Source organism: Python bivittatus, unplaced genomic scaffold, assembly GCF_059951505.1.
Source record: "Python bivittatus isolate LINGU-HERP-01145 unplaced genomic scaffold, Pbiv_v1 ctg000220_np1212, whole genome shotgun sequence".
Taxonomy (NCBI): domain Eukaryota; kingdom Metazoa; phylum Chordata; class Lepidosauria; order Squamata; family Pythonidae; genus Python; species Python bivittatus.
In genome coordinates this window covers 8,299,784-8,327,470 of record NW_028277048.1, presented here as the reverse complement: position 1 = coordinate 8,327,470, position 27,687 = coordinate 8,299,784, and the positions used below count along the sequence as shown (strand labels likewise).

The window sequence follows — 27,687 nt, the reverse complement described above, 5'->3', positions numbered from 1 at the left end:
GTTGCATCAGAATCCAGCAGCTGAGTTGATCATAAGTATCCATTTGCTCATTCGGGGGAGGTGCTGCAGCATGTTTTGGTGCTAGATATTACCTGCCAGAACCTTAAATGGTTTGCATCCAGGATCACCCGTACCCTTCTGGCCACTCTCTCTGATGCGATAGAGACTGTCCTTGAGTTCTAATATTGGCTTATGCTAGATTATTTTGGGCATGTGAAAGGAACGTTTTCAACAGCTGCATCCCAGTTGTGGAATCATCTGTCACAGGAGGCTTGATTAATCCTTTTCACTATTAAGTTTCTGTTCCCTGATGCAAATATTTTTTGTTCAGGCAGGGTTGTTATTGTCTTGATTTTTATGTTGGCAGAATGTTTAATTGTTTGTTGATCTTTTAATCCTGTTAAGATAGCCCTTGCAGATACAGTTTGCGGTTTTGGATACTTTTTTATAGGAGAGATAACATTACGGGATGTTCTCCTTTGGCAGGCACGATCAGTTTCAGCCCCAAATTCTCCCTTTTCAGGTACACTGTTGGCAGAGCTGCGAGAATACAATTTAGAGCAGCAGCGTCGAGCGCAGTGTGAGTCTCTGTCACCAGACGGGCTCCCAGAGGAGCAGCCTCAGACCACCAAATTGAAAGGCAAGATGCAGAGTCGGTGAGTCTCCTCTAAGCCGGTCCTTCTCTCCTTGTGTTGAGTATACTTCGCTGACTTTTCCCCTTCCCAACCCTGCTCCCTCTCACAGGTTTGACATTGCTGAGAATGTGGTGATTGTGGCCTCGCAGAAGCGCCCCCTGGGTGGTCGGGAGCTCCAGCTACCCTCAATGTCTATGCTGACCTCTAAAACCTCCACGCAGAAGTTCTTCTTAAGGGTGCTACAGGTCATCATCCAACTGCGGGATGACACACGCCGTGCCAACAAAAAGGCAAAACAGACAGGCAGGCTAGGTATGTTGGGTAGGAGATCAATCCAGGCAGACCCTGAAGTTGCATCAAGCAACTGCAGTTCAGAGTCCCCACTCTAAAGCTGAAATCAGGGGCTGAGCCCCAGTAGACTCTTCATTCTCCTCTTTCTCTTTTTTGTGCAGGTACTTCCGGTCTGGGCTCAGTTAGCAGCATCCAGGCCGCTGTTCGGCAGCTGGAGGCTGAGGCTGACGCCATTATACAAATGGTACGTGAGGGTCAGAGGGCCCGGAGGCAGCAGCAAGCAACAACGGTTAGCATGGTGCCTGTGGCGCTTGTAGGCCACTCATTTTGTTTATTTGAAACTCCTTTTTTCATTCTTCTTTCTCATTGTTTCTCCTTTATGGTTATCTGCTCTTGTCATCAGAGCCTCTTTGTGCAGGAGAGAGCTTCATCACCTAATCACAGAGATCTGTTCCTCAGAGGGAAGGCTCGCAGCAGCAGCCTTATAATTTAGGAGCATTGCTCTTTGTAGCTGGCTGGATCTCTGCATCTCTTTTCAGAAGTGGCTGACAGATCTTACTTCAAAAATGTTCCCAGAATGTCTTAACAAACTGTGACCTTAGGGTTTTCCATTCACACAAGTATTGTTTTGTACTCTTAACTGTCCCAACATGTATTTCAGGTTCTTTTTTCTAAGTGGGTGTGCCTCTAGCCTCTCAGTGGCTTTAGACTTTTTTTTTGCTAAATGTCACTTATTTTCCTTTTCCTGAATATTGAGAGATCTGCAAGGGATGAATGGAATGGAGGAGGACCTGTGGTAGAAGAGCGTCCATGTACGCTTGATGCTCTTTTCCTCAAGCCCACTGTGGTAGAGCTCATCCTTTCTTGCTGTGAATATGTTGTTAATACACTGTCATTTCTTGTCAGATTGGAACTTGAGAATATAATTACTGTATTTTGCTTTGCCTGCTCATAATAGGGAAGGTTGGACTATTTACCAAAGTGTTATATGGGAGCTCTACATCTCAGATGGCAAGTAGCTTTGTCAGGATCAGAAGGAAATAATGTTTTTGAGACTCCAGCAATTTTCCTACACTGTTTGGCCTAAGACTGTTGGCTAAAAAATAGAAATGTTGCACTTATGAATCAGATCAGTTTGGCAGATTTCCCATTTTTGCTTTTTGCTTGTTGAATTTATTAAATCTCTAATAAAAAAATTAAAGGTAGCCATTATGGTATCCTTTTGGCAAATGTTCAAAAAGCAGTAGCCAGGAATCTCCTCTGTGATCTCATCTGACAGATGATAAAATAAAGCACTTCAGATGTTCTCAAGTTGACTTATACATTCTGGGACTTCTGCTTTAAAAATCATGGTCTGGACAGAGGAGCTACCCAAAACTACTAGAGTTATAGGTTGAATACATGATCTATAACCATGGCTGTGGCTTACCTTCCTCTGCTCTTCAACCTTACTCTCTTTTCCAAGCCCCAAAGCACTCAGACTGGAGTGCTTGGCTGTGAATGAGCTGACATCCATTGTAGCTCTAACTCAGTTTGAATCCAGCATCTATTTTATACTTCCGCAATCATGGCTGAGGAGTAAGGCCAATTTTTAGTTGCAGCAACTGTACTGCCTAGCTTAGAATATCACATTTATTGAGTTACGAAGTCCAGACTCTGAAGGCTTGTGCATGCACTACCTCTTACTGCTTTCTTTTGCTGCCTTTCAGAGACGTAACATTGCATTTACTTCTGGATTTCAGCAGTTGGAAATAATTTATTATATATAAGACAGGACCTAGGTTGCTTGAATGCACAAGTACATCTTGCGTACACAACAACTGCTGATGAGACCAGATATGTGTGCAGTCCTTGACCCACTCTTTCCAGATACTTCACTGGTAATTTCTTGTTTGCATCTTTGAGACCCTAATGCTCCAGCTTCACAGGAGGTTTTCCAACCAGCTACATTATAAATGCTATTGTAGAGAGGGATGAGCCTCCCACACCATGGGCTTTTCTCAATATAACCAGGTTTGCTAATCAAACCATGACGTGCTTAAGTTTATTGTTTATTTAACAATAAACTTAAGCGCATCATATTGCAGTAGCTGGAGTCAACAATATACTAAGGCCAAGCTGCCTTAGTACAGTATATAACCTTGATTTATGAGTTATCTCCTGCAGGAAAGGCCCTGATGACAACGTCCCACTTCTTTCCACTCCTGTTCTTTGCTTTTAAAGAACTTCTCATTCAAGTGCATGTACCACCTTTGAACTGTAAACGATCGGCCTTCATGCATCTCATGCTTCTTGCTGGCTTTTTCCCCTGCCATCCTCTACTTTTGTAGCAATGCCATTTTGTTCATTTTCTCTCTGCAGATTTTAGCTTGTGTGCAACAGCATGTTTAACCTCTTTTGGTCTTTGTGGTGGGTGGGAAAAGTAGTAGGGCTACCATGTACAGTTCAGTGTGGTCCATTTTCTACCCTTCCTTGTGGAAGTGATTGGGCTGATCTCCCATCACTTACTTCCTCAGTACTCCTAGAAGACTGCAGCATTTACTGGTGTGTTTCTCTTCTCTTCAGTCGGAGTCAAACCAAGCAGAGGGTTCTGTGAGGAGAGATGAATCCCCAATGGATGTGGATCAGCCGTCACCCACCACACAAGACACCCAGTCAGTCGGTCAGTATCTGCGTGGGAGGCTGATTGGTGGCTGCCATTAATGTGGAGAAGCGGTTATACCTCAGAATGCCATCAGTGGAAAACCTGCGCATGGCCCTATTTTGCACTGCCCTGAGGTGTTTGAAATTTGGCACATCACTGCTAAAAAATTGAGGAATGATTTCCTTCTGATGTTGGCAGAAAATGCTTTCCAACTCTCATGCTTTTTTACTTTAATGGCCCCCCCATGACACCACTGCTTTCCTCAGCCACAGAAAAATTAATTATTTTCTGCATTAGGACTATGTAATAATTAATAATTTAATTGTTGCTAGTCCCTGATACAGGCCCTTGTTTGGTGTTCTGATATCATTATGGGCAAACACATTGTATGTCTCAAATCTGGGGTGCCTGGGGTGGGAAGATTGTATTTTAGAAGTGCAATCTCTCTGGACTCAACTTTTTGTTTTCACAGTGTTGGAAGGGTCCCAGCAGGGTGAGAAGGAGAAAGAAGAGCGTCCTCCAGATCTTCCTTTGCTCAGTGAACAGCTTAGTCTGGATGAATTGTGGGACATGCTGGGCGAGTGTCTGAAAGAGCTGGAAGAATCTCATGACCAACACGCTGTGCTTGGTAAGGTTCTGAGCTGTTTGTAGGTGTCCAACTAGTTTAGGCCTCCCTTCCTCTTGGGACTTCATTTTTTCTTCTTCTCTACAGTGCTACAGCCTGCAGTGGAGGCCTTCTTTTTGGTGCATGCTACAGAGCGAGAAAGCAAGCCACCAGTACGTGACACTCGGGAAAGTCAGCTGGCTCATATCAAGGATGAACCCCCACCACTTTCACCTGCCCCGCTGACACCAGCAACACCCTCTTCCCTTGACCCCTTTTTCTCCCGTGAGCCTTCATCCATGCATATCTCCTCCAGCCTTCCCCCGGATACCCAGAAATTCCTCCGTTTTGCAGGTAAGCTCAAACTAGGGCATACCAAACTAAATCAAGGGAACCGAAAGGAATTCTTTTATGAGAGTACCAGAAATACTACCATAAAAGAATTCATAATTTGTATGAATGATAAGTCATGGCTGGCACCATGCAGTTAACTGGGCTCAGTTTTGGGGGAGAAGGCATTCTAGTAGCTGGAAAACCAGTAGCTGGTTGGGAAGATAATAAATATCCTACAATGGAATTATCACTAATACTCTCATCTCATAGAGACACATCGCACTGTGCTGAACCAGATTCTGCGCCAATCCACCACTCACCTGGCTGATGGTCCCTTTGCTGTCCTTGTTGATTACATACGTGTGCTGGACTTTGATGTCAAACGGAAGTAGGTTCCAGGGTGGGATAATACTTGGGTTTCCTTCTTCTTTGGTTCGTCCTTTAAAAACAAAGCAGCATTAGAGAGTGGAAACAATGCTGTATTATGGCTCCACCTTTAAGCACTAGGACAGATTGTTACACAGTGGAACACGCTGATTTTCCTATTGCGTTTGAATATTCTTGGTGTTTTTAACTACCCCAGTTTGGGATGAGAGCAAGAGAGATAATAGTAACTTGACAGACTTTGATTTTGTTATGGGACAAATGTGCAGCTACTCTTCTGCTTCTCCAGATGTGATAAGCAAAAATGTCTCAATCACCCAGCAAAAGAGCTGCCATATTTTTCGTTTTCTATGTCTAGGAAAACTCTCTGCTTTAGGTCAGCTTCACCTTTCTGTGGTCATAGCTTTGAAGATCACCCAGCGTCAGAGGTAATGCCGCATGCTTACTCTTCCTTCAGGTACTTCCGGCAAGAATTGGAAAGGTTGGATGAGGGGCTACGGAAAGAAGATATGGCTGTGCATGTGCGTCGAGATCATGTCTTTGAAGATTCTTACCGGGAGTTGCATCGCAAATCACCTGAAGAAATGAAAAACAGGCTGTAAGCAATATATTCTTCTTCTCCAGTTGCTGCAGTTTTGCTATAGTCTGTGGTGGAATTAGTGTCTTGGCGTACACATTGTTATTAGTTGTTATTCTTGGGGGATTTTGAATGCTGCTCTCCAGAAAAAAAAGTCATATAAAGTACATGTGTAATTTAAGTTTTTCCTTAAACTAGAGACAGAAGATTGAGCTTGGCAGCTTTAGCATCTCACTGCCTTTGACAGTTGCTACTATATATGTACACTTTCTTCCTCTTGTTAGGTACATAGTATTTGAAGGAGAAGAGGGCCAGGATGCTGGAGGCTTGCTACGTGAGTGGTACATGATAATCTCACGGGAGATGTTTAACCCCATGTATGCGCTTTTCCGCACGTCACCCGGTGATCGGGTTACCTACACCATCAATCCTTCTTCTCACTGTAACCCCAACCACCTGAGTTACTTCAAGTTTGTTGGGCGCATTGTGGCAAAGGCAGTATATGACAATCGGTTACTAGAATGCTACTTCACCCGTTCCTTCTACAAGCATATCCTGGGCAAATCAGTCAGGTGAGTAGTGCATTTGCTTTAAGACTCTTAATGAATAGATTCATCTGTTGAGCTTTCCTATCTAGGAGTTGCTTCTAATCCAGTCAGTTGCCTGCAGGTACACAGATATGGAGAGCGAGGATTATCATTTCTACCAGGGACTGGTGTATCTCCTGGAGAATGATGTCTCCACACTGGGCTACGACCTCACCTTCAGCACTGAGGTAACGACGTGTTATAGAGGTAGCCTTGTCCTACTCTCTGGTTCAAACTTGTTTAGCTCTTTTCTGATGCTCTTTCCCCTCCCCCTTTCCCCTGCCAAATAGGTTCAAGAATTTGGTGTGTGTGAGGTACGTGACCTCAAGCCCAATGGGGCCAACATTCTTGTGACTGAGGAAAACAAGAAGGAATATGTGCACTTGGTGTGTCAGATGAGAATGACAGGTGCGTTGGGACAGAATGGGTCTAGGGCATGGCAGGGGCGAACCCAAGTTGAGATCAACATAGTCAATTCTTGGACTTTTTGAAACTTCTCTGTCCAACTAACTACATGAGAAATGGTAAATTATATACAGAATTGCATACAGAGCAAATATGGAAAATAATACATTTATAGACTACATTCCACAGAGAATTAGGGATTAATTAAGGAATCTTTTTCCCAATGAAATGTCCTATTTTCTTCTGCAGGGGCAATCCGCAAGCAACTGGCTGCCTTTTTGGAAGGCTTCTATGAGATTATCCCCAAGCGCCTCATCTCCATCTTCACTGAACAGGAGCTGGAGCTACTAATTTCGGGGCTACCTACTATTGATATTGATGACCTGAAATCCAACACAGAGTATCACAAGTACCAGGCAAACTCCATCCAGGTTAGGCTTTCAATTCTGGGCAGTTACCTGTTTATCTTTAATCTAGAGAGGCAATGGTAAGATCTAATGGGGATATGTTGAAATACCCCAGAATTCATCATATTATTGCTACAAAAGCCTCATCAAGGTGGCTCCCTTTCTGAGACTAAACTGTTATTATATTTACCTTTTTGGAGATCCTCCATTTTTTCTGGAGGATTTAAATTTCTCATGGTTTCTGAACCAAAACAAAAATTCTGACATTGCATCCCACTCACTCACTCCTTCCTTCCTTCCTTCTGTCCATACAGATCCAGTGGTTCTGGCGAGCACTGCGTTCCTTTGATCAGGCTGACAGAGCGAAATTCCTGCAGTTCGTCACAGGCACATCGAAGGTACCCTTGCAGGGCTTTGCTGCCCTAGAGGGCATGAATGGTATCCAGAAATTCCAGATCCACAGAGATGACCGCTCAACAGACAGATTGCCTTCTGCTCACACGTGGTAAGGGGCAAACGGGAAAGTTGGATAAAATCTATTATTGATGCGTGGTTATTTCTCAGAATACTCCCAGTTTTTTTTTTCAGTGCTTCCCTCTGCAATAACTCCTTAATATTAAAGGAATAGCAGTGCTGCAGAATCCAAGCAGTTAATCAACTCCTGTGAGATCTGGAATTTATTGGCTACCCTTTTGTGTATTTATACTTACCCCATGGCACAGCTACTTAAGCAATTATTTTCCTGCAATACCTGGAAGAGTTTAATTATTTTGCGGGAGATTTCTGTACCACTTCAGTTAATCTCCCACTTACGTCTGCTGTGAGGGTGAAGGAGAAAAAACAGAAATGATGCAGAAATGAAGGAAGCATTGGTAACACATGTTTTTGGTTTGAAGAGTTGGTGGTGATTAATTCTTAAAGAGGGGAGTGCAGACCCCTGGTGGGAGTCATTGTCAAAAACACTGCGAGCAACAATCTAACTGATTTCCCTCATTTAATTACTGTTTTCTTCCACCAGTTTCAACCAGCTGGACCTCCCTGCCTATGAGAGCTATGAGAAACTGCGTCACATGCTGCTACTGGCCATCCAGGAATGCTCAGAAGGTTTTGGCCTGGCATAAGGGTGGCTCCAGCTGCCATATTTTTCTACTGTCAGACTTGGGGAGCAACGGGAGGGAGTGGAACCAAGCGATGCTCCTCCTCCTTTTCCAACCACCTGTGTGTGTGTGCGTGCCCTGCTGCCCCTTTACTGAAGAGAGCCACAGAACCCCAGCCAGTCCACCGTCTTTGGAGGCGGGGTGGGGTGGGGTGCAACCCGGAGAGAAAAAGACAAATTATATATACAAATATATATATATTTTTTGGTTTAGTTTGCATTTCTTAATTTGTGCTTGGAATGTGTTGATTAGGCGGCGGGAGGGAGCATTTGGATTCTTTTGTTGGTCTCTTTCCTTGGCACGCATTTGCTGCTGGAAGGGAACCTAAGGTTTAAAAAAATTCCAAAAAAGGAAAAAAAAATAAAAGCCCACTCTTGATAAAATTGTTTGTGCCTGTATTCATTCAGGTAGGCGGGATGAAAACTGGAGAAACACTGGGCTTTGGTGGGAAAAAAGTCTTTGGGGTATTTAGGATATAGTTACGCCAATAGAAGTGCAGTTTCCTGGTTTTTATGTGAAGGCAAAGGTTATATAATAAAAAGTTGGAAAATAAAGTCCTTAATGGGGGAGAAGCAGATTGCATACTGTGAGATCATTGAACTAGCATGCCAAGTGGCTTTCTGAGTAATCAGTGATGCTTTAATTTGCAGTTCACATGGGTGGAGAAAGAAGTTGACTTACTTAGAAAAATCCAGGCTGGCAAGACTATCATCCAATATATTGTCACTTTGATGTCCAGTAACATTCTCTGCTCTCTCTCTCACACACACACCCCATGCCATTTTTTTCCATTGATTTACCTATTGCCACACTGAAGTTAGTAAAACCATAATAATTTATTAAAACTTCATCCGGGCCACTGAATTTGAAGGCTTTTCTATTGCAATTTTGGGGTTTTTTAAACCTTCCTGTCAATTCCTACGCCTGTTGCAGGCTATGATTATTAGATGAGAACCAAAAGGACATGCTAAGCATGTAGAGGCAAATATGCAAGCATCCGGAGATTAATCCCTGAAGTAAATGTTTATGTTCTATGCCTGCTATTGGTTCCTTGGCAAGAGGGAAGTTCCACAGAATTGGAAAACTTGATGGTTGTGGCAAGAAGCCAGGAGAGTAACAGTCTAAAGGTAACCGTGAATGCCCTGCTTCTGTGACTTCTTCCTAAGCAGTTGCATTCTAAATCAGGGACCTTTTGTGTAGTTTTTTCCTGGAAAGATAAATTAGAAATAGGAGTATTTCTGCACAGCCTGAAAATTTCATTATGAGTTTGTACAGATTTACAAGATAAGGTAACATAGCTGAGCTTAAAGAAATGCATTTAGCAATTCCCACTGTTAACTGCAGCATTTGATTTGTGCTTACTCTTTTTAGCTGGAATTGCCAGGATTCAATTTGGGATTTTTTGCGTGACTAATGTGTGTCACTGATATACAGCCATCTCCGAGCCCTATGAAGGATTTTGAACTTTACTAATAGTGCCCCTGCTTCCTTTAGACTGTTGGCTTCTCAGTCACTTGTGTGTCTCTTTCAGTATTTCTGTATGCACTGCTGTCTCAAACAGAGATGAATTAATCCAAATCTATCCTTTAGTCCAGTTCTGTGAGAATATAAGGAATGCCTTGCCTGATCAGATCAAGGCCCTTCCTTCCTTGTTCTTTGCAAGAATTCCAGCAATCAGCTGGCATCCGATAGTCACCTGAAATTGACCAGTGGGTCAGAGTGCTTCTTGCCCACTCCAGTTTCATAGCTATTTTAAGCATCCTGGCCTATTACAGCCAGATACTCTCCCTTCCGCACTGTCTCTGGGAGAATAGGGTAGTGCCAATATATAGTTAGTGTGAAGAAGAGCTTGACTGCCATCCTGTCTTAGTAAGAGGAGGAGAAAATTGTTTTGTGTGCATTTGTGTGAGGGAGCTTGTGTATGAGAATATATATGTGTATATGCACTTGGAAGTCAATTTTACAGATATGGTCTTATTTAAAAGGCAATTTTATTCAGTGCTTGTTTGTTTGTAACTTGTCCTTACTCTGCCTCTTCTTGAGGTTGGTCATCAACAAAGTTGGGCATTCCAGCTCTATTATGTATAGAAGGGAATACACAATTGAAGGCCCCCAGGCTATGTGAGCTTACAAAAGCCTTGGCTGCAGCCCCCATGGGCCTCTCCAAAAATTGTCAACAACTTATAATGTTCAAGGTGACAGAAAAGGAATTTGTTAAATGCAAATGAAATCTTACTGAAGTTTAACTATAGCCATTTATAACATGTATATATTGTATTTCTTCTCTGTGAGCTAAGTACAATATTTTATTTATATTTATTTATTTATATATCAAATGTGTCACTGCCCATCTCAGTAAAAAATGACCCTGGGCAGTTTACAAAGCGGTTAAAATCAATTAAAATTACAATATAAAATAATCCTAAATAAATAGAAAACAAATATAATCCAAGGGTAGATGTTAAAATAGGCAGTAACTCTGGGAGCGTCAACGAGGCGCCAGCCACCCCCAGGATTGGGTAGGATTCTTGTCATCCCACGCAAGCTGGCAGAGCCAGGTCTTTAATCCTTTCTGGAAAGCCGGGAGGGCAGGGGCCTGCTGCTTTATTCTCCCTCTCTTCTGAACAGCAGTGATTGGATCAAGGTCACCCTTCATTTTTGTGACTTGGTGGAGTTTTGAACCTTGGTTCCTCTGGTCCTAGTATCACACTAACCATTGCATTCCCCGCATAAGCTGGTTTCACAGATCATGGGATGCTGTGGCTTAATAGCGAGTGGAATACATCACAGGGGCTGTATTTCTACACTCTGCTAAGCCCAAAACAAAGCCTTGTATGGCTTAATGAGATTTCAAACAAGTCCTAGATTAGCAGCACACTGCAGACTGATAGCATTAGATCCAAGGAATAGGGCGTGCTCCAAACAAAGTGTATAACATATTTCAAATGCTTTGCATTTATTTCTTAGTCCTTACAACAACCACTCCTAAATGCTGATGAATATATTAACCATATAGAGAGTTCTGGGTATACCTGAGTTGATTAAAACCACTGCATCAGTTTATAGCTGATCTGAGATTAGCTCCAGAGAGGTTCAGCCTTTTTCTGACTTCCTAGGAAATATTGTTTCCTCCAGCCTTAGTACCAAGGATGAGGTTCGCAACAGCATTCCCACATTAGGAATATGCTGAGTTTATTTGAGCCTCACATCAAGTTTGGCCCACTTGATGAGCACCCATATTCCTTTTTACAGTTGCATTGGAGAATGCAAATATCTTATTTATTTGATTTTTATTCTGCCTTTTTATCTCTCTCTCCAAGTGGCAAACATACCTAATACTTCAGCCTCCTATTTTTCCCACAATCACCACCCTGTGATGTGGGTTGGGCTGGAAGAGAGGGACCAGCTGGCTTTCTTGCCTAAGGCAGGATTAGAACTCATGGTTTCCTGGTTTCTAGGCCACCACCTTAACTGCTACACCAAACTGGCTCTCTAAATGTAGGACCTCATACCTGAATATGATCCTAGTTAATGTAACAGTGCCTATAGGTCCTTCATCATCCTTTTCCTCTGCTTTATTGCTAATTCTTCTTTTGCCTCCTTTTTAGTTAATTATCATCCATAAACCTAAATATCTAATAGTTGCTAAGGTGACTTGCAGTTCATAATGCTCTTAGTTTTTCCCGTGTTAATTTTAATGTAACGATTGTATAATTCAACCGACCTAAGGGTGGAGACAGGGAACAAAACTGGGCAAGGGGGGAGAGAGCTTTTAAGAGCCAGCTGGCTTCAAATACAACTCTAAACAACAAGAGCACTAGGTGACCTTGGCCAAATCCCTGTTCTCTCCACCTTAGTCCCCTTCCTACGATCTAACACTGGCCTCCCTTACAGGGCTGGTTTAACATTAATGTATGAAGGTGGTCTGCTTCCTGCAGGACTGGATACTGATACACCTTCAGCCTCTCAAATTCACAGGACAACTTTGAAAAATTGCTGCTTTTCAATCCAGCTGTAATCTTAATCTTAGATTTATTTAAGATTAAAAGGGGAGGGATGGTGAATCTTATGTATGCTACCCCAGGCATACATAAGGAAAGGTGGCTTATCAATGTGAGAAATCTGAGAATAAGGCACATCCTGCAGTTTGCTTAGGCCAGTGTTTCTCAATCTTGATAACTTTTAAAATATGTGGATTTCAACTCCAGAAATTTCAACTTTGGCCTGCAGGCTGGGGAATTCTGAGAGCTGAAGTCCATGCATCTTAAAGTTGCCAAGGTTGAGAAACACTGGCTTAGGCTAATATTAAGAAACTGGTGAGAGTACCTCTTAAAATGCATGTTTTTTAAAATACAGCTCTAAGCAGAAAACTGGGGCTTGGATAGAGAATGGAGTGACAATGTACTTTCTAGCCACTTATACCAACAGTGAGAAATCATATTTTAAGGGGATATGTAAATCAGCCATTGTAATTTGTTACTTGGATTAATAGTTGCCGGCCACAAAATGTAAACATGCCAGGTTTTTCAGTGCTGTTGAATAGCCCCATGGCCAATATTTCACTGCTCTCAAGGCTGTTACCCACTTCCTGTTAAAAGTAGAAAACAAAATCTCCACATGCAATTGGCTCAATGTGGCTCTTTGTTTAATCAAAATGGAGCAGCAGAGCTGAGTGAGATGAATGTACAGCTTGGATCTCCTTCAGCTGCAAAACTATAAAGCTATGGAAGCAGCAGAAAAAAAAAAACGGAGTCTGCGATATCAAAAACATCTAAGGTATGGAAAGGGGGCAGTGGACTTGCTGCATTGTCACAGGTATACACTACCTCTAGGAGAGAAGTAAAAAGGGGACAACCTACACTGGCCTTACCTTTGGGACTTTGGAGAGCCAGTATGGTCCAACACAACACACACTTTCAGAGGTGTGATGTCAGTATAAGGTAATTTCCTTCTGAATAAATATCTGTAGGACTGGCCTGCAAGTTGTGTACAGCACAAAGACGTTTGCAGCTTTCTTCTCCATTACAATCAGAAGAAAAGCTACACTTAATTGCATGTTCTCATGTCTATTACTGAGTCTAAATTGTATTACAGTTCTAAGTTGATTCCATGATTTTTGCTGCCAAAATTTGACTGGAACTGAGCTTTTCTAACTACATATTCATAATGAAATAATTCCTAGGCTGCTTTGGTGAAAGGTTGACAAAATAATACAAAAAATATATTAATGCTGTGTCCACATTAGTGCTGGTGCTACTGAACTTCGGAATAGACATTTATGGAAAGATGCTTATTGATAGTTACATCCTGGGGGTTGTGCAGTTTCTCTGAACACTGAAATATTCATAGCTCTGAAATAAAGTAGCTTTAGTCATTTTGTTTTCTGCTTCTATATCAAACTTGTGAACAAAGGGAAAGAAGAAACAGATCTAGCTGGAATGAGAAAACAATGAAAATTAAGCAGCTAAGGAATCCAAGTCTTGTAGGTGAAATTCCAAGTATCTTGACATTTGAATGAAATTTCATCTCTCTGTACTCGCTCTGTCATCTTTATCTCATCTTAATCTCCAATTCTGCTTTGGATATAACAAAAACAAAATCCCAGATCTACGTCTTCTCAGTTAAGAGCAGTTTCAGAAATTTCTGCCTCTCTCAGACCAATTTTCTTCATTTTAGTGCTGAAGTATACTGAAGAACTTCAGTTCCTCTCATTCTTACCTGGATTGGCCAGGCTGACTGGGAATTACAGACACCTACTTTGGGAAGACTGATCTAGCTTAATCTTTTGGAAAAACTGACCTAGGAGAGGTTGCATGGTTTCTTTCACCAAGGCTTTTCACTGGTGCTCTCAGATGGGACTACAGTTCCCATCATTCCTATGATTGTTGGCTGAGGGTTGTGGGGGTCGTAATCCAAGCAGATCTGGAAGGTATTGGGCTAAGGAAACTTTAAGCCCCTATCCAAGCTGTCATTCCTGCCATCATTTCTGCTGAAGAGAGAGAAGACGAGCCATTCTTTATCTACCCAGAGAGTGAAAAGGCTGACAAGGCAGGATGAAACCAGTGAGCTAGCAGTGTTTCCTAAACCACTATCTTGATTGTGGCAGTGTGTCATCACAAGAGGCATTTCACAGGGCCACTCTGAATCAGCTAATGTAGCAAGCAACTCGGTCACTGGTTACAAGAACAGGCCTCATTCAGCCAGTAAATTCAATATTGGGAATGAGAGTTTGGGATGGTTCTGAAGGAAGTATCAAAAGGGGATTAATCCTTGCTGTATCCTTGCCTTTCATAAGTGGAGCCAGGCTTTCAAATTTTTTGCCATTCTGACATCAAGTTAATGTGCAAGTCTGGATCCCCTCACTTTCCTAACTCCACTTCTATGTTCCACAAATTATACTAACAGTACAGATATGCTTTTCTCAGAATGTGAAGAAAGCAACATCTCTAAACAATGGCCGCCTTGAGTCTGAGAGATGGGATGTGCAGCTTTGGATAGATCTTGGTTGTAATAGTGCAGAGAGCTGAAAATAAGCACATTACACATATTCTGATTTTGGAGGTTGTATGTGTGTTTGAGGGCTGCTGTTTTTAATACATAATTCACAGTATCAGCACTTCAAACTAGTAACCACAAAGTGTGAGGCTACGCTTATATATGGCTTTTTCTGTCTATACTGTATGTCCATTCAGTTGACTTGAATTTTTGACATGGTTAATACTCCTCAGCAGAGATAACTTTACTGCTCCATTTTTACATTATGAAGAACTGGTGTGAAAATTCAAACAAAACTTCTGATAATTCAAGAGTATCCCAGGATTACTTTTACATCAGACAATACAATTTTTTAAAAGTGGAAACATTCATACATGTCAGTAACGACCCTAGAAGACTTGGTATAACCCAAAGAACTACTTTTCAAAATAATTTTTATTAAAGCTTAAAGATACAAAAATAAAAAAACTAATACAAATTAAGAAAAATATAAAAGAGTAAAAAAAAAAAGTGCAGAGAAAAAAAGATTAAAAAAAAATATAAAGAAAAAAGAGATATATAAAGAAATGACTTCCTCCTTCATCACAAGTACAATTTCAGTAACTTATCACCTCCTCTGATACTATCACAAAATATATTTTCTTCCCATAACTCATCTCTTATCTATAAACAAATTCTTAAAGCCTTGTCATTCAGTCCTAATCAGCAAAAGTCCATTAAGAGTTATCAGAAATAACAACACATATATTTTAACTTCAATGAAATAAACCCACTCTATATTCTTTTACTTTATTTTTTACATAACATCACTTTCTCTAAAAATAAAATCTTCCCATAACTCATCTCTTGTCTATAAACAAATCTTTAAAGCCTCATCATTCAGTCATGGTCAGCAAAAATCCAATAAGGATTACCAGAAATAACAACATATATATTTTAACCTTGATCAAATAAACCAACTTTATATTCCTTCCCTTTGCTTTTAACAATCTTGATCTTTAATCTCTTTAAATAGTGTCCCAGAACTTGATTTCTTTTCATTTTCTCTTTGTCTCTTTTCAGAAGTTCCTTCAAAACTTTAACATGTCTCTTTTGTAAATCCAAAATAAGAAAGTTATCCAAGTCACTCTCCTGGTTTGTTATTTATATATCCCTTTTAATTATTTAGACATCAACCAGTTTCATTTGTAAATCCAGTGTAACATCTTTTTCCACATCATTCTTATAGCCCGTCATTTTTAAATCCATTTTCAGATTCACATCCGAGTCAGCCTCAGTCTGTTTTGTCCAGTAAAATCTGTTCCTCTTCGATAACCTCTTTTAAATCCATTTTTATAATAGCAGATAAGAGTAATTTCTGTCCAACCTTCAAAGTCTCACCTTATGTTTTTTTTCTAATCAACATTTTCCCATGAAAAGGTTTCTTGTACTTAATTTCAAAGTCTTATTTCTTCTTTCAAATCCATCTGGCCCCTTAGTCTGTTTATAACTTTCCAAAATCAACTTTCTAATCATCCTTTTGCTGTTTATTCCAAAATAAGATTTTTTTAAGTCCTTAAACTTGCATAAAATGTCTTTTGCTAAGGATTGAAGGAAACTCACCCAGTGTAATGAAATTTGCCATTCTGAAGGTTCTTAATATCCAAAAAAAGTTAACAAGCAATTTCCAGAAGTGATTAAGAAAGGAAGTATGCAACCCCAGTGTCCTTTTGAAAGGCGAAAATGACAATTCTCCCAGAGCTCTAAACCTGCTGGAGACTGCTGCTTTACACAAGGAGCTGCTGTCTAGCGCATGAGTGGGCAATCCCGAGTCCTCTCCTTGTCCGGAGAGGAATTCCAAGAAGCTGGTCCATTCACCAGCTCTTCATTCTGCCACAGTAGTCAGCTCTGCTCTCAGCAGAGCTGTCTTCAGTTTGCCATTATTTCCCTGGAAGTCAAGACATGACATAACCCGAAGAACTACTTAAAGCAGAAAGCAAATGGTGACACAGCTTTATATTGGTGGCATTTCTTATTTGCCTTTTTATAAAGTTACACTGATATATACTGCATGTACTTACTCTGCAAGAGCGTTGCCAGATGGCCAGAAAAGCAATGACCACCTTTTTGCTGCCCCCAAAATGTTGAAATATCTACACTTCAAAAGACCAAGCAGCTGCTTCAATCACTGATTCAGAGTCTGGCTGGAAAGTTGACAGCCCTGGATGATCATTAACAACACGGTAATCCTTAAAATAAGCAAGGAACTAAACGTATTAAGAAGTTGCAAAATATGGAGCTTAGAAGTTGATATTCCAACATATGTTATTTCACTAATGTGTTTGGGGAAAATGTATTGTGTTTTATAGACTATAGCTGACCCTGAAACAGCTTGTATCTTGGAACAAATGTGCAGCCTGCTGGGCATCTGAGAAAAGCAGAACTTTGGCCTGGCTGATATGACTGGAAGAATACAATAATGTCACACTTAACAATCTGTCTAGTGAAAACCCACATACCTTCATGTATTCCTAGCCAATGAAAAAGTTGGGTCAAAAGCTAGAGAAGATTGTCAGTGAACAGGTACAAATCCAGCAAAAGCATGCTAGTTCAGTACTACTATATTCATGTTTCAACAATATGCCTTCTTTTAAATTACAGATATTCCTTACTTGGCAGCATAGCAGAACCATATATCATGTTTGTAACCCCTACTTTTACAACACTGTGAAATATACAGGCATAGACAGACACAGACATAGATATAGGCATATATGGTGATGGGATAGTGTAGGCAGAAGAATGAATTGGTATGCTGGTAATAGGAGCACCCTTGAAACAAGAGTGTTGATAAGGAGCTGCAATTTAGGACTAGGGATTACCTGAAGACTGGCACTGGCAGAAGCACAAAATGATGTTAGAGCTCCACATAGCTGAGGTCACAAATTAATCATTTGTGAGCTCAAAGGTTCCATCTCAGACTTCTCAGCTTTTCCCTCACCTTCTTCTGTCACAGAAAGGAAGGATGGACCATCTCTTTGGGCTGTGTATCCTCTTCCCACTGTTTCTGTCCTTCACCTTCTCTAACTGTAAGCAACAGTACTCTTGAGTCTTTTCCCAGGACTGAGAAGAGAGGGAGGTTTTGTGGAAAAACTCAGAACGTGCTGGGATGAAGTGGTATGTTTGAGTAGGAAGATGCAAGTATGGGCACTAAGATGATGGCAATAAACTCTTGTTTAGAAACCAGTACTCCATTAAAAGCAAAATTTAAAAACTATACCACACGGAGTTAGTTTGCACTACCAGCATTTTACTTTGATTTACCTACACATTATTGAAAGAGGGAATGCAGCATTCATTCATTCATTCAATTTATATAGCCGCCCATCTTACATACGTGACTCAGGGCGGCTCACACATTTAAAGACAGCATTGCGTTAGCTCATGGTTTGGAGAGTTGAGGAATGACTGAAGGGCTGTTACCAATTTCACTTCTTGCCAGCTGAGTAACCAGCACATTGACAAGACCAGGAGCTTCTATTACACTGTAGCATGGAAGTCTGGATGCAGGATTTTATTTTATTCCTCTGTATCCTCTGGGTATCCTGAGTGTTACTGCATGCATCTCCTAGCTGATGGGATGTAGGTAAGGCAGCCTCTAGGTTAGAAGGTTTACCTGGCATAGAACAAGGTGAACATGCTTGGGATCAAACTAGGCTTTGGTTACATTTGTGGCATATTGACCACAATATGCCCAAACTAACCAATGCTGTCCTTCCTATAAGCATGGGTAGGACAAATACTGGCAACCTAGTTTATCTCTTCTCTGAAGATGCACTGAAGATGTTACCTAGTCTGGTAATGAACCATCTGCAAGAAAACAACCAAGCTCAGAGAGCCCCAAGGACTCCACTATCTCTTCTCTGTCTTACTAAAAAACCTGAAGAGTGAAAGCCTTGATTGACCAAAGCCATGATGGGCAGTGGAAGCCATATCTATGAGCCTCTTATCTGTTGTCTCTAATTTCCTTTGTTTATTACTACTTACACTCTATTTCTGCCCCAGAAATGTTGCATACCCAAAAGGGAATAATGTGCTGGGTATGTATATCTGTATGCATTTCCTCTGCAGTTTGTGGCCTTCAGTACTCAGATCCCAAACCGGATAAAACTGATAACCTGTCCGCAGAACACAGTGAAGCCCCAGAAGCCCCATGGCTCGTGAACATCTATGGCAATGGCCAGAGATGCCAAGGAATTATCCTAAGCAGTCTGTGGGTCCTGACAGCAGCCAATTGCTTCTTGCTGATGTGAGTATGGAGAGAAATTGCAACAATTTTTTTCCAGCTCTGCCCTTGAAATGGGTGACTCTACTGGAGAAGATAATACTCAACATCTTCCACTCTATCAGAAGGTCTTGCAGTTGAGGATTACAGAACCAAATCCCTGGATTGAATTAAAACGAGCTGTTATGTTTGCCTTGCAGGAATCCGAGCCAAGTAGAGTTGACTGGATCTCCTGGGCATTTCTCTACCAAGACAGTGAGTCAGTTCCTGCTACATCGGGGCTTCAGTTCTTGGAATAAAGCACCCAATAATGATCTGGGACTCATCTTGCTTGGCCAGCCAGTTAATTTAAGAACAAACAACACGTGGCCAGCTTGTATCCCTCAGGAAGAGAAACCATACAATACACAGGAAGAATGTAGGATTTTCGAACGAGGCCAACAGGGTGAGTTTAGAAGTGCTGTATCATGGTTTAGGAGACTATTGCTTATTTAGCAAACTGACCTAAGGCTATGGGTCAAAGTTTTCAGCATAAAGGTGACGTTTGTTTTTCTTAACCTAGCAGACTACAGACTGGATTTGGTCTCTGGCACATCTGTGAGATACAACCAGAGAGAATTAATTACTTAATTTTTACTGCCTTTATGGCTATGAGGATATTTTAAAACATATATTGAGAAGCTAGAGGAGAGAACAAGCAGTTCTTTCAGCATTCAAGAATATGAGTTTTCAAAAATTGTTTACATATTCTAAATCCACATTCCTGCATACAGACGGAGACGAAAGAAGCTGTGTGGTGAATCCCATGAACTAAATTAGACTAGTTGAGAATCTTCTCTCCTTCTCCACAGGATCCATGAGATGGTTCCTAAAGGAGACCATGGTGGAGGCTTTGAGCATATCTGACTGCTCCAAGCATTGGCCTGACACTACAGAAAGGCGGAACTTGTGTGTTACAAAAAAGGAATCTCCCAAACTTACATCTTGCAAGGTAACCCAAATGAATGGATTCCTTTGGACTGTCAATGGGGAAAATATTTCCTCTTTGCTTTCCAGGATTTTCTACTGTTCTATTTTCTATGGCATAAAGAAACTCATCATTATTATTTCAAAGAGCAAGGGAGGTCCTCTTCATTTATCTCCAGCACTATTTCTGGATTTCTAGCTATAGAGCCATTCTGAATCACCGAGTCAATTATCTATTCTTATAGAAGTAGATAGGATTTGATAAGCAAACAATCCTATGCCTGACATTAGCTGGATGAAGGGAAGCACATAGAATATAACAGAAGCTTTGTAACACTGCAGAATACAGCACCACTATGACATTCTATGGCAGAATTATTTATTTAATTTATTTAAACAACCTGCATGGCCACTCATCTCACAGCAGCAACTCTGGATGGTGTACAAGAATTAAAACCAACAATCCAAGTAATTAATGTCACACACACCCCCCAAAAAAAGTTCCAACTTACAATAGGGGGGAAAAAAACAATAAGAACCAATAAGAATCAATCAAAGTAACCTCCCAGCCCAAATGCCTGGGGGAACAGCCAAGTCTTTAATGCCTTACAAAAGGCTAGCAGGGTTAGGGCATCCAGATCTCAGATATACAGAATAGCTCGGATATGCAGGTGTTCCACCAGGAGAGATACACCAATATTTTATATTTATATTTCTAATATCCAAATGTTAGGATCTACCTCCATGGTCACCTTGCCTGGCTGATTCTCATGTCCTCTCCTCTTTTCAGGTGCCAGTGGGCAGTCCCGTGATCTGTCAAGATCCAGCTACCTGGGATTGGGAGGTGATGGGCCTTGTAAGTCAGAGCTTGCACAACTGCACAGTCCCTATCCTGGCTTCTCAGCTTTTATCCCATCTACAGTGGCTGAAGCAAGTGGGAGCCTTAGAGAATCCTCTCCAGCCAGAAGATAAATTACCTTCAGCAGCTGGACAGCAACCTGTAACATTATTGAAACCACCAACAGTTCAAACACCATCAGTAGCCCTCCAAGTGCCTGTAACACTTCCAGTTGCAGAACAAACATTTAAACTGCCACCACCAGAAGCAGCCATAACAGCCTCATTGCCACAAGTGCAAACAACTACAACGACCACCACTCAATTGCCATCAACCAATCTGCCGTCACAGGAAGCAACTACAGCAACCACTACTGCATCTCCACCAACCAAACCTCCAGCACTGGAAACAATCACAATAACAGAAGCAACCAAACTACCACCAGTGGAAACAGCTACAACCACCACCACTCAATTTCCATCATCCAATCTGCCATCACAGGAAGCAACTACAGCAGCCACCATTGCACCTCCACCTACCAACCCTCCAGCACTGGAAACAATCACAATAACTGAAGCACCACAGCTAGAAAGAACCATGACAACCATATACTCATTAACCCAAACTGCAGAGCAACTTAGTGTAGTGTCTCTAACTACAAAGAATTCTATTTTGTATTCCTCAGAAATAGCAAAACCTGCCCAAGAGGCAAATAATGTAATTCTTACAACAGCCCATGAATCATCACCTATAACATCTGCATCCTTCTCCCCAACCACAGAACCACAGCATGCGGCACCAACGAGTTCTGGCCAGTTGCCACAGGAAGCATCTTCCATTCCAGGATGGTCTACAACTGCTGGGAAGGCATCAACCAAACTCTCTTTCACACCTCAACAGCAATCATCTGTAACTTCCATAACAACACTTAAGTCGCCATCTGTTACCTCTTCCACAACCAAAAAAAGCTCTGAAACAATGGTAGCAACAAAACCCTTTTCCCAAACTCCAGAGCCACAGCATGTAATACTTACAGCTACTGGGCAGCCACCACAGGCAACATCTTCCATCAGAGGGCAATCATCTGTCACGGCCATGCAAACTTTGGTAGCACCCACAACCAGGCAATCACTCCAAACGTCATCAACTGTCATACATCACCATTTAGTAATATTGCCACCTACCTCCCCAAGGCAGTCTAAACCTTTGTCACCTCCAAGCACAAGATAGCGCTTCTTCCACAGCTCTATTATTCACACTTGAAATTTCAGTCCACTGGTTTTATGGGACTGAGCCCCAGGAGAAACCATGAGGAAGACCTCTCACTTGATCCTGCTCTGGCATGTCTTCCCAACCCAATAAGATAATTCCCATCTTGTAATTCTTTGAGCAGATAACATGAATGCACAGATAAGGATGGCATGAAATAACAGCTCCCACACTTATCAGCAAGATGGCAATTCACATGGATCGCAAAGTTGATGAATGATGTGACTAAGAACTTCTATATTCTCTTTCCTCTCAAAATCTGGGGCTTGCCGGTCATCAATCTTTCCCAACCCCAACTTGCCATCCCTTTGGAGTGGAATATATTACAATAGATTAACTCATTCCAGATCACTGTCAGAGAATCTGAAGTCTGAAGATAGGCTGATCCTTTTCTAATATGTTGGCCTTTCCCTTCAATATGTCGGCTGAAGCCCCATTTTGTTTAATTTCGTATAATGTAATTATTTCTTTTCAAAATTATTAAAAAGTGCTTAATCCTTACCACACCTGTTACATTAAAAAGTAATTCTTGTTCAGTTGTACATGCCTCATTATTATTTCAGCTAACAATGACTTTGGGCTATTTGACTATTTTTGTCTGATTCTGCAATCTTCAGGCACTCAGGCACTCATCTAAGGATAATGCAAGAGTCTTTCCCCAATTTGTTGCATAGCAAGTTAATTATCAACAACTTTTTAGTTTTGCAAGCTTTCAACAGCATTAAAAAGAACCAACAATGAGAATGTCTCCAAATTTACCAAACAATATAAAAAATTAATAGCTATAGATAAGCTGACCTGTCCAGGACATATGAAAAAGATGTAGAAGCAGGCATTTACTTTCAGTGTTTCTGAATGACAACAAGTTTGGTGCTGACCTGACTTCAAGTGGAGCACTATTCCAAAGGAGAGGGGCAGCTACAGAAATGACATTCCTTTGTGGTTGCTGATGACAGCAGCCCCTCAAGGAGAGGACTTGCACCATTTCAGAAAGCCTTTGGGAATTAATGGTATGGTGAATCCCTCCCAGTAGCAGTGACTGTTGGTGTTAGAACTGTTTTCCTTGGTGGTTAGAGGAAATAGATGGTCATTGATCTAGATTTAGATCTTCTTGGGTATAAGAAATGCAATCAATGACAGGCCTCATATAACAGATATATGAAAAGGACTATAATTCCCCAATGCTTCAAGAGATGGATCAGTCAACAGGGGCTAATGGGAAGAGATTACATGCATTTTTCCAAGAGTTCCTGTTTTGTATGCAAAGATCGGTACTGCTTTGAAACAGAAGTGGATAAATTTTGATAGATTGTCTCTCTACAGGATGTCACAATTCTTGAGCCCTAGCAGCTGATTCTAGCAAATGAAGATGACTCAGAATTAGGACTGATGGTATAAAGGTAGAGAAGAGTCAATTTGCAAGAAAAGACTCAGAGAAATATTAAGGAGTTGATACTTGACCCTGAGTCACTTTGTGAGCTAAGACTGAGTCTGGGTGATAAAAGATTTAGGACAGAGGTAGAGGCCCTGTCCCACTTGTGGTTTACAGTGGAACCATAATACCCTGGCACCCCCATGTTTTCCTCCTGACCATACAGTGATGTTAGCCTGGTAACCCTAGCCTGTAATTTAAACAGTCTTACAGCATCACATTTTGCACTGCAAAAGTAGCTTCCCCCATTTAATCTCCAGTGGTCCCACCACAGTGCCTAAGCTCTGTAATGTTTCGCCCCCTCTTATCCTGGTGTGGTGTGGTGTGGTGGTCTTATCAGGTGACCTGTTGCTAGTGTGATCAAAGGGATGCTGGGGGATATGCTGGGAGACACAGGCATACCCCCTCCCTTCTGATCACTAGTTAACTTCTATGACAGCCAGGTCTGTCCCACCACTTCCCACCTCAGTGCTATGTTTTCTGAGTCCCTCTCATACCTGTTATCCCTCTTTAAAAAAATGTGCTTCAGGCTTCCAAAAAGATATAGGAGAGCACAGCAGAACTGCATTATTTGATTTAGTGGGAAAGATTGCCCCAGTCAATGTAGCAAGCTTACACGGCTTCATTGCAAAGCTCTGAAAAGAAAGAGGGTTGTTGAAGTGGACTGATTGTTGGTCACTGGCCCAGAGATTAGTCAGTGTCGGCCAGCTGTACAGGGCCTAACCAGGCAGGCGTGGATGTGGCTGGATCATCCTCCCTCATCCCAGCGGCTGCGGATGCCTCAGTGACTCCCTGATTGTACTTTTAACAGATTGCAGAATCTCTTAAGCACTGCTTAGTTAAATATGCACACACAGGGTGTACAAAAGACAGGCCCCATAGGCTCATCACGATATGTTTTATTAATTTTTTTTTCAGAGAAAGTGTTACTGTACTTAGAAATGTTCAAAGGTCATGTGTCAAACAAGTAAGGAAGTGTTTAGGAGAAAATAGCAACCAATTCAAAAATTTAATGTAACTTATATAATAAACTGTCTATGGGGCCTGACTATTGGTGTGTGTGTGTGTATTCACATACACATACATACAAACAGACTTCTATAATCAGGAGGCATCATCTTCAATTTCAGTTTTAATATTAAATTAATACAGTGTAAAATAACATAACAAATTAACCAACAACTCAATATAAAATTACCAGAAAATTAGTGGGCGAGAGAACATTAATTGCAGGAGATCACAGGAGGAGCCTTGGTTCATGGATTTTTTTTTTTTTTAATTAAGATCCCTCTGGAATATCCTCTAGGAATACTCCCAAATACCAGCTGAGATAGATGACCCTGGTGATCAAAGACTAGCAGAGCACATCCACGAGCACCAACTAGCTGTCAGAAGACATGATGAAATCTCCTTAATCTCACAACACATGGACAGACTTAACCATAGTTTTAACTGGGAAATTGTCAGCATTTTAGACCAAGCTAAATCCAAAAATGCAAGAGAATTCTTGGAAGCCTGGTATTCAGACAAGGCAGCAATTAACACACATAGAGATAAACAGCATCTACATACTATTCAAAAGAGACAAAAGACCAGAAGATCACCTCACCAGCAGTCATCACCCAGATAAGCAAAGGTTACCACCAGGCACACAATCAAGCAGTAAACATACGCTAATCAAGGAACTACCAGAGGAGCAAAACAAAACCCCTACCCCCACCAGCACTGGCAAAGGATGCCACAGTATATAAATAGAGAGCAAACCCCATCCCATTTTAGCACTGAAGATGTTACCTAGCCAGGTAATGAAATGTTTGCAAGAAAAGAACCAAGCTCAGAGAACCCCAAGGACTCCACAGTTCAACCCTGAGCTACACATATTCGCCTCTATTGGTGTTAAAAACTTGGAAGAACAGAGCTGAATTGAACAACTGGTTGCAAATAATCATATAAAGTTTACAATCTAGACTACAGGGGCTATGAATAATTTTCTTCAAAAATGTGAACCTATCTTTCCACCAAAATTCTAAGCAATGTCATTTTGAAGTATAATTCTGTTATTAATGCTTCATTATCCTCATCAGCTGTATATGTAAGTTGGGATATGTTGTATGTTTTATTGCTGCATGCACTGATGGTAATTGCTGCTATTTATCTAAACAGGAGGACATAGTCTTTTCCTAGTAATGTAGGGCCTCAGGCTAAGACATCAGGCCTGTTTCTCTTTGCTGAAAGGGTCTCTTCCTGCTTCTTCATGCTGGAGGGCTCTTAGAATCAGCTATGACAGCAAGAGGAAGAGGATGGTGAGCAAACATGCAGGGAAGAAACAAAAGCATGGGGTGGAGGAACTACTTCCAGGATCTGTTGATTAGTTAGGAAACTGCTATAGATTGGATTTTACTTGAAGGCTGGCAGCTGATGGCCATCCTGGATGGCATCTAGGTTTTTTGCTCCTGAGAGCCTGGTAGAAAGTGAAGCAGGATCACTGAATGGAGAGGGGGGAGATCAGAGAGGGAAGACATGAAAAGAGACAAATCTGCAGACATGGCAGGGAGGGGGAAGGAATACCTGACATTCCACAGAAAGGCCCCTAAGGCTGGAATCCTTTTTCTGCAATTTATCTTCTCTCCCTTCTGAACTGCTTTGCCTTCTCCATACCTTCCCCACTTCTAGTTCAGTTATGTGCACTTCCAGCTTATCTCTTGTTTCTCGCTTTGTTAAAGAAGCCAAAGCACGTCAATTTCTTGGGCTTGTTTGACTATCGTGTCTAGCACTGCAGCTCAGGAATTCTGACCCTAAGGCTTGGCCTCAGCTGACTCCCCAAATGCAGTCATCTAAGTTGGGGTTGGCAACTTTTCTGTGACTGAGAGCTACAGAAAGAGTTTTAGGGGTCCTGCCCCAGCAAAATAGCCAAAGCTATATACACATGCAGGCAATGCTGGCGTGGGTTTTTTCTTCTTGTTGTGGAAGAACTGGTGGATTTTCTTTGAATGTTTTAAAACTATGTTATGCTTGCTTTTAGGGCTCACACTATGGTTTTTGAATATCCTGCATCAAAATAGTAGGAAATGGAGTGTCAATTTTTAGCAAGCATAGTCAGAAAGGTTCATCTAGAATCTGTTGCCCTCCCCTGAGAGTCTAAATTATTAAGCTAGGCAGTACAGACAAAAGGCAGATGGGAAAAAAGTAGGTTCTCTAGAATATTTGATCAATATCAACTGTTTTGGATTTTCTGTCTTTTTTCCCAATCTCAGTATGTGGAGAAGACCTTAAAATGGATGGGCAGCAGTTAGTCTTGATGGGATGAAGAAGGCAGAGCAATCTCCCTCTGACTTAGCCTATAACAGGTACAACCATCCTGCAAAGCTATCTGGTGTCAGGAAATAATTGGCAGGTAAACAAGTGATTTGTTTCCTTTCTAGGGTATTTTCCCTCTAAAGGGGTTTGGGAGACATTTCCTGGTTCCAGGAATGTGATCCGGACCCTATATCCTCTTGGGGGGTATGGGTCCCCCATGTCTTGCCTGTTTTTTCAGGTCCCATCTGCTTCTGCCCTGTTTGCGCTCCACAGCGTGTTGCTAAGCACCCGGATCCCCATGGAACGCCTTCCACTGGCACCTGCTGGCAGTGGGGATAATCACAGCCCCCTCCCTTAATCAGCAGTTCACTGCTCTCTCATCCTCACTACAGCCTCTTTCCCCTCCCCTTAATAATCCTCCCCAGCCCCCCTTGCATGGGTTTGGGGGACCCTGAAGCCGTGGGAACTCTTCCTGCTGTGGGTGGCATGCAAACAGGATGAGGAGCGGAGACAGGACTAGCTCTTGCTTAGAAAATGATTCCTAACAATAAGACCATAGGATGAAAAGAAGCATTTGCACTAGTCTGGGAAATCTGGGCAAGAGGCAGAGGGGGAGAAGGATAACCACTCAGAAGGTGGAGGGCACAGAGATTTTCCCACTGTGCACTGCTACTTTTTTGTTTCCAACAGGAGCATTGTACTTGAGAGTTCCCATCATTCTGTGCATTTCCCACGTGTTCAGATTTGGGGGAGTATGGTGTAATGTTTAACCATGCAAACTTTCTTAAGTAGGAAAATATGGGAGATAAGCAGAGAAGGATGAGATGAGAATGGTCGTTTAGAAAGCCACGCACACAGGACAGGAAAATCACTCCAGATATAAAGTGCACACATCTATATTCAGCTATAGAACAGACCTTTTAGACATGCTGTTAAAAAAAAGTGAACACAAAAAGGATATTGGTTTTCTGTGCATACAAATATGGGTTTTAGAGGACAGCTTGCATTGACTCTTCTTAGGAAAATGTATATAAAAAAAGTTAAGTAGCTTTTAAAGTAAATGTAATGTGCTAGTGATCTATTTACTCCTTCCTGACTACAC

The 27,687-nt window shown here is 41.5% G+C and overlaps 2 protein-coding genes across 5 annotated transcripts in view; both read left to right on the top strand.

Moving 5' to 3' along the window:
• The window catches only part of HUWE1 (HECT, UBA and WWE domain containing E3 ubiquitin protein ligase 1), a 111,240-nt gene extending 102,833 nt beyond the window's left edge, over positions 1-8,407 (top strand). For 2 of the 3 annotated variants that reach the window (XM_088137783.1, XM_088137782.1), the window contains exons 71-84: positions 524-656; positions 745-947; positions 1,088-1,215; positions 3,492-3,588; positions 4,043-4,198; positions 4,283-4,528; positions 4,778-4,895; positions 5,349-5,489; positions 5,753-6,040; positions 6,138-6,243; positions 6,346-6,463; positions 6,710-6,891; positions 7,182-7,372; positions 7,886-8,407. In XM_088137783.1, coding sequence (XP_087993909.1) covers positions 524-656; positions 745-947; positions 1,088-1,215; positions 3,492-3,588; positions 4,043-4,198; positions 4,283-4,528; positions 4,778-4,895; positions 5,349-5,489; positions 5,753-6,040; positions 6,138-6,243; positions 6,346-6,463; positions 6,710-6,891; positions 7,182-7,372; positions 7,886-7,988 — 2,210 coding nt within the window. In that variant the 3' untranslated portion in view covers positions 7,989-8,407. The remainder of the gene's footprint in view (positions 1-523; positions 657-744; positions 948-1,087; positions 1,216-3,491; positions 3,589-4,042; positions 4,199-4,282; positions 4,529-4,777; positions 4,896-5,348; positions 5,490-5,752; positions 6,041-6,137; positions 6,244-6,345; positions 6,464-6,709; positions 6,892-7,181; positions 7,373-7,885) is intronic. The other variant, XM_088137784.1, reaches the window with a different exon arrangement.
• A 123-nt stretch (positions 8,408-8,530) lies between these two features.
• Positions 8,531-22,351, top strand: LOC112540739 (uncharacterized). 2 transcript variants are annotated; one of them, XM_088137786.1, is made up of 4 exons: positions 8,531-18,807; positions 18,984-19,228; positions 19,635-19,774; positions 20,540-22,351. In XM_088137786.1, the coding sequence occupies exons 1-4, from the start codon at positions 18,566-18,568 to the stop codon at positions 21,815-21,817; spliced, it is 1,905 nt and encodes a 634-aa protein (XP_087993912.1). In that variant the 5' UTR covers positions 8,531-18,565; the 3' UTR covers positions 21,818-22,351. The 2 variants fall into 2 exon arrangements, with proteins under 2 accessions (XP_087993912.1, XP_087993911.1); XM_088137785.1 differs by having other exon boundaries at positions 18,716-19,038.
• Positions 22,352-27,687: the final 5,336 nt, after the last annotated feature.

What these genes read in the sequence shown, in the direction of transcription:
- LOC112540739 (XM_088137786.1), top strand. Translation starts at nt 18,566, where the DNA reads ATGTTGCATACCCAAAAGGGAATAATGTGCTGGGTATGTATATCTGTA. An exon ending in TTTCGAACGAGGCCAACAGG is followed by an intron (nt 19,229 to 19,634) that starts GTGAGTTTAGAA and finishes CCTTCTCCACAG; the next exon opens with GATCCATGAGATGGTTCCTA. An exon ending in CCAAACTTACATCTTGCAAG is followed by an intron (nt 19,775 to 20,539) that starts GTAACCCAAATG and finishes TCCTCTTTTCAG; the next exon opens with GTGCCAGTGGGCAGTCCCGT.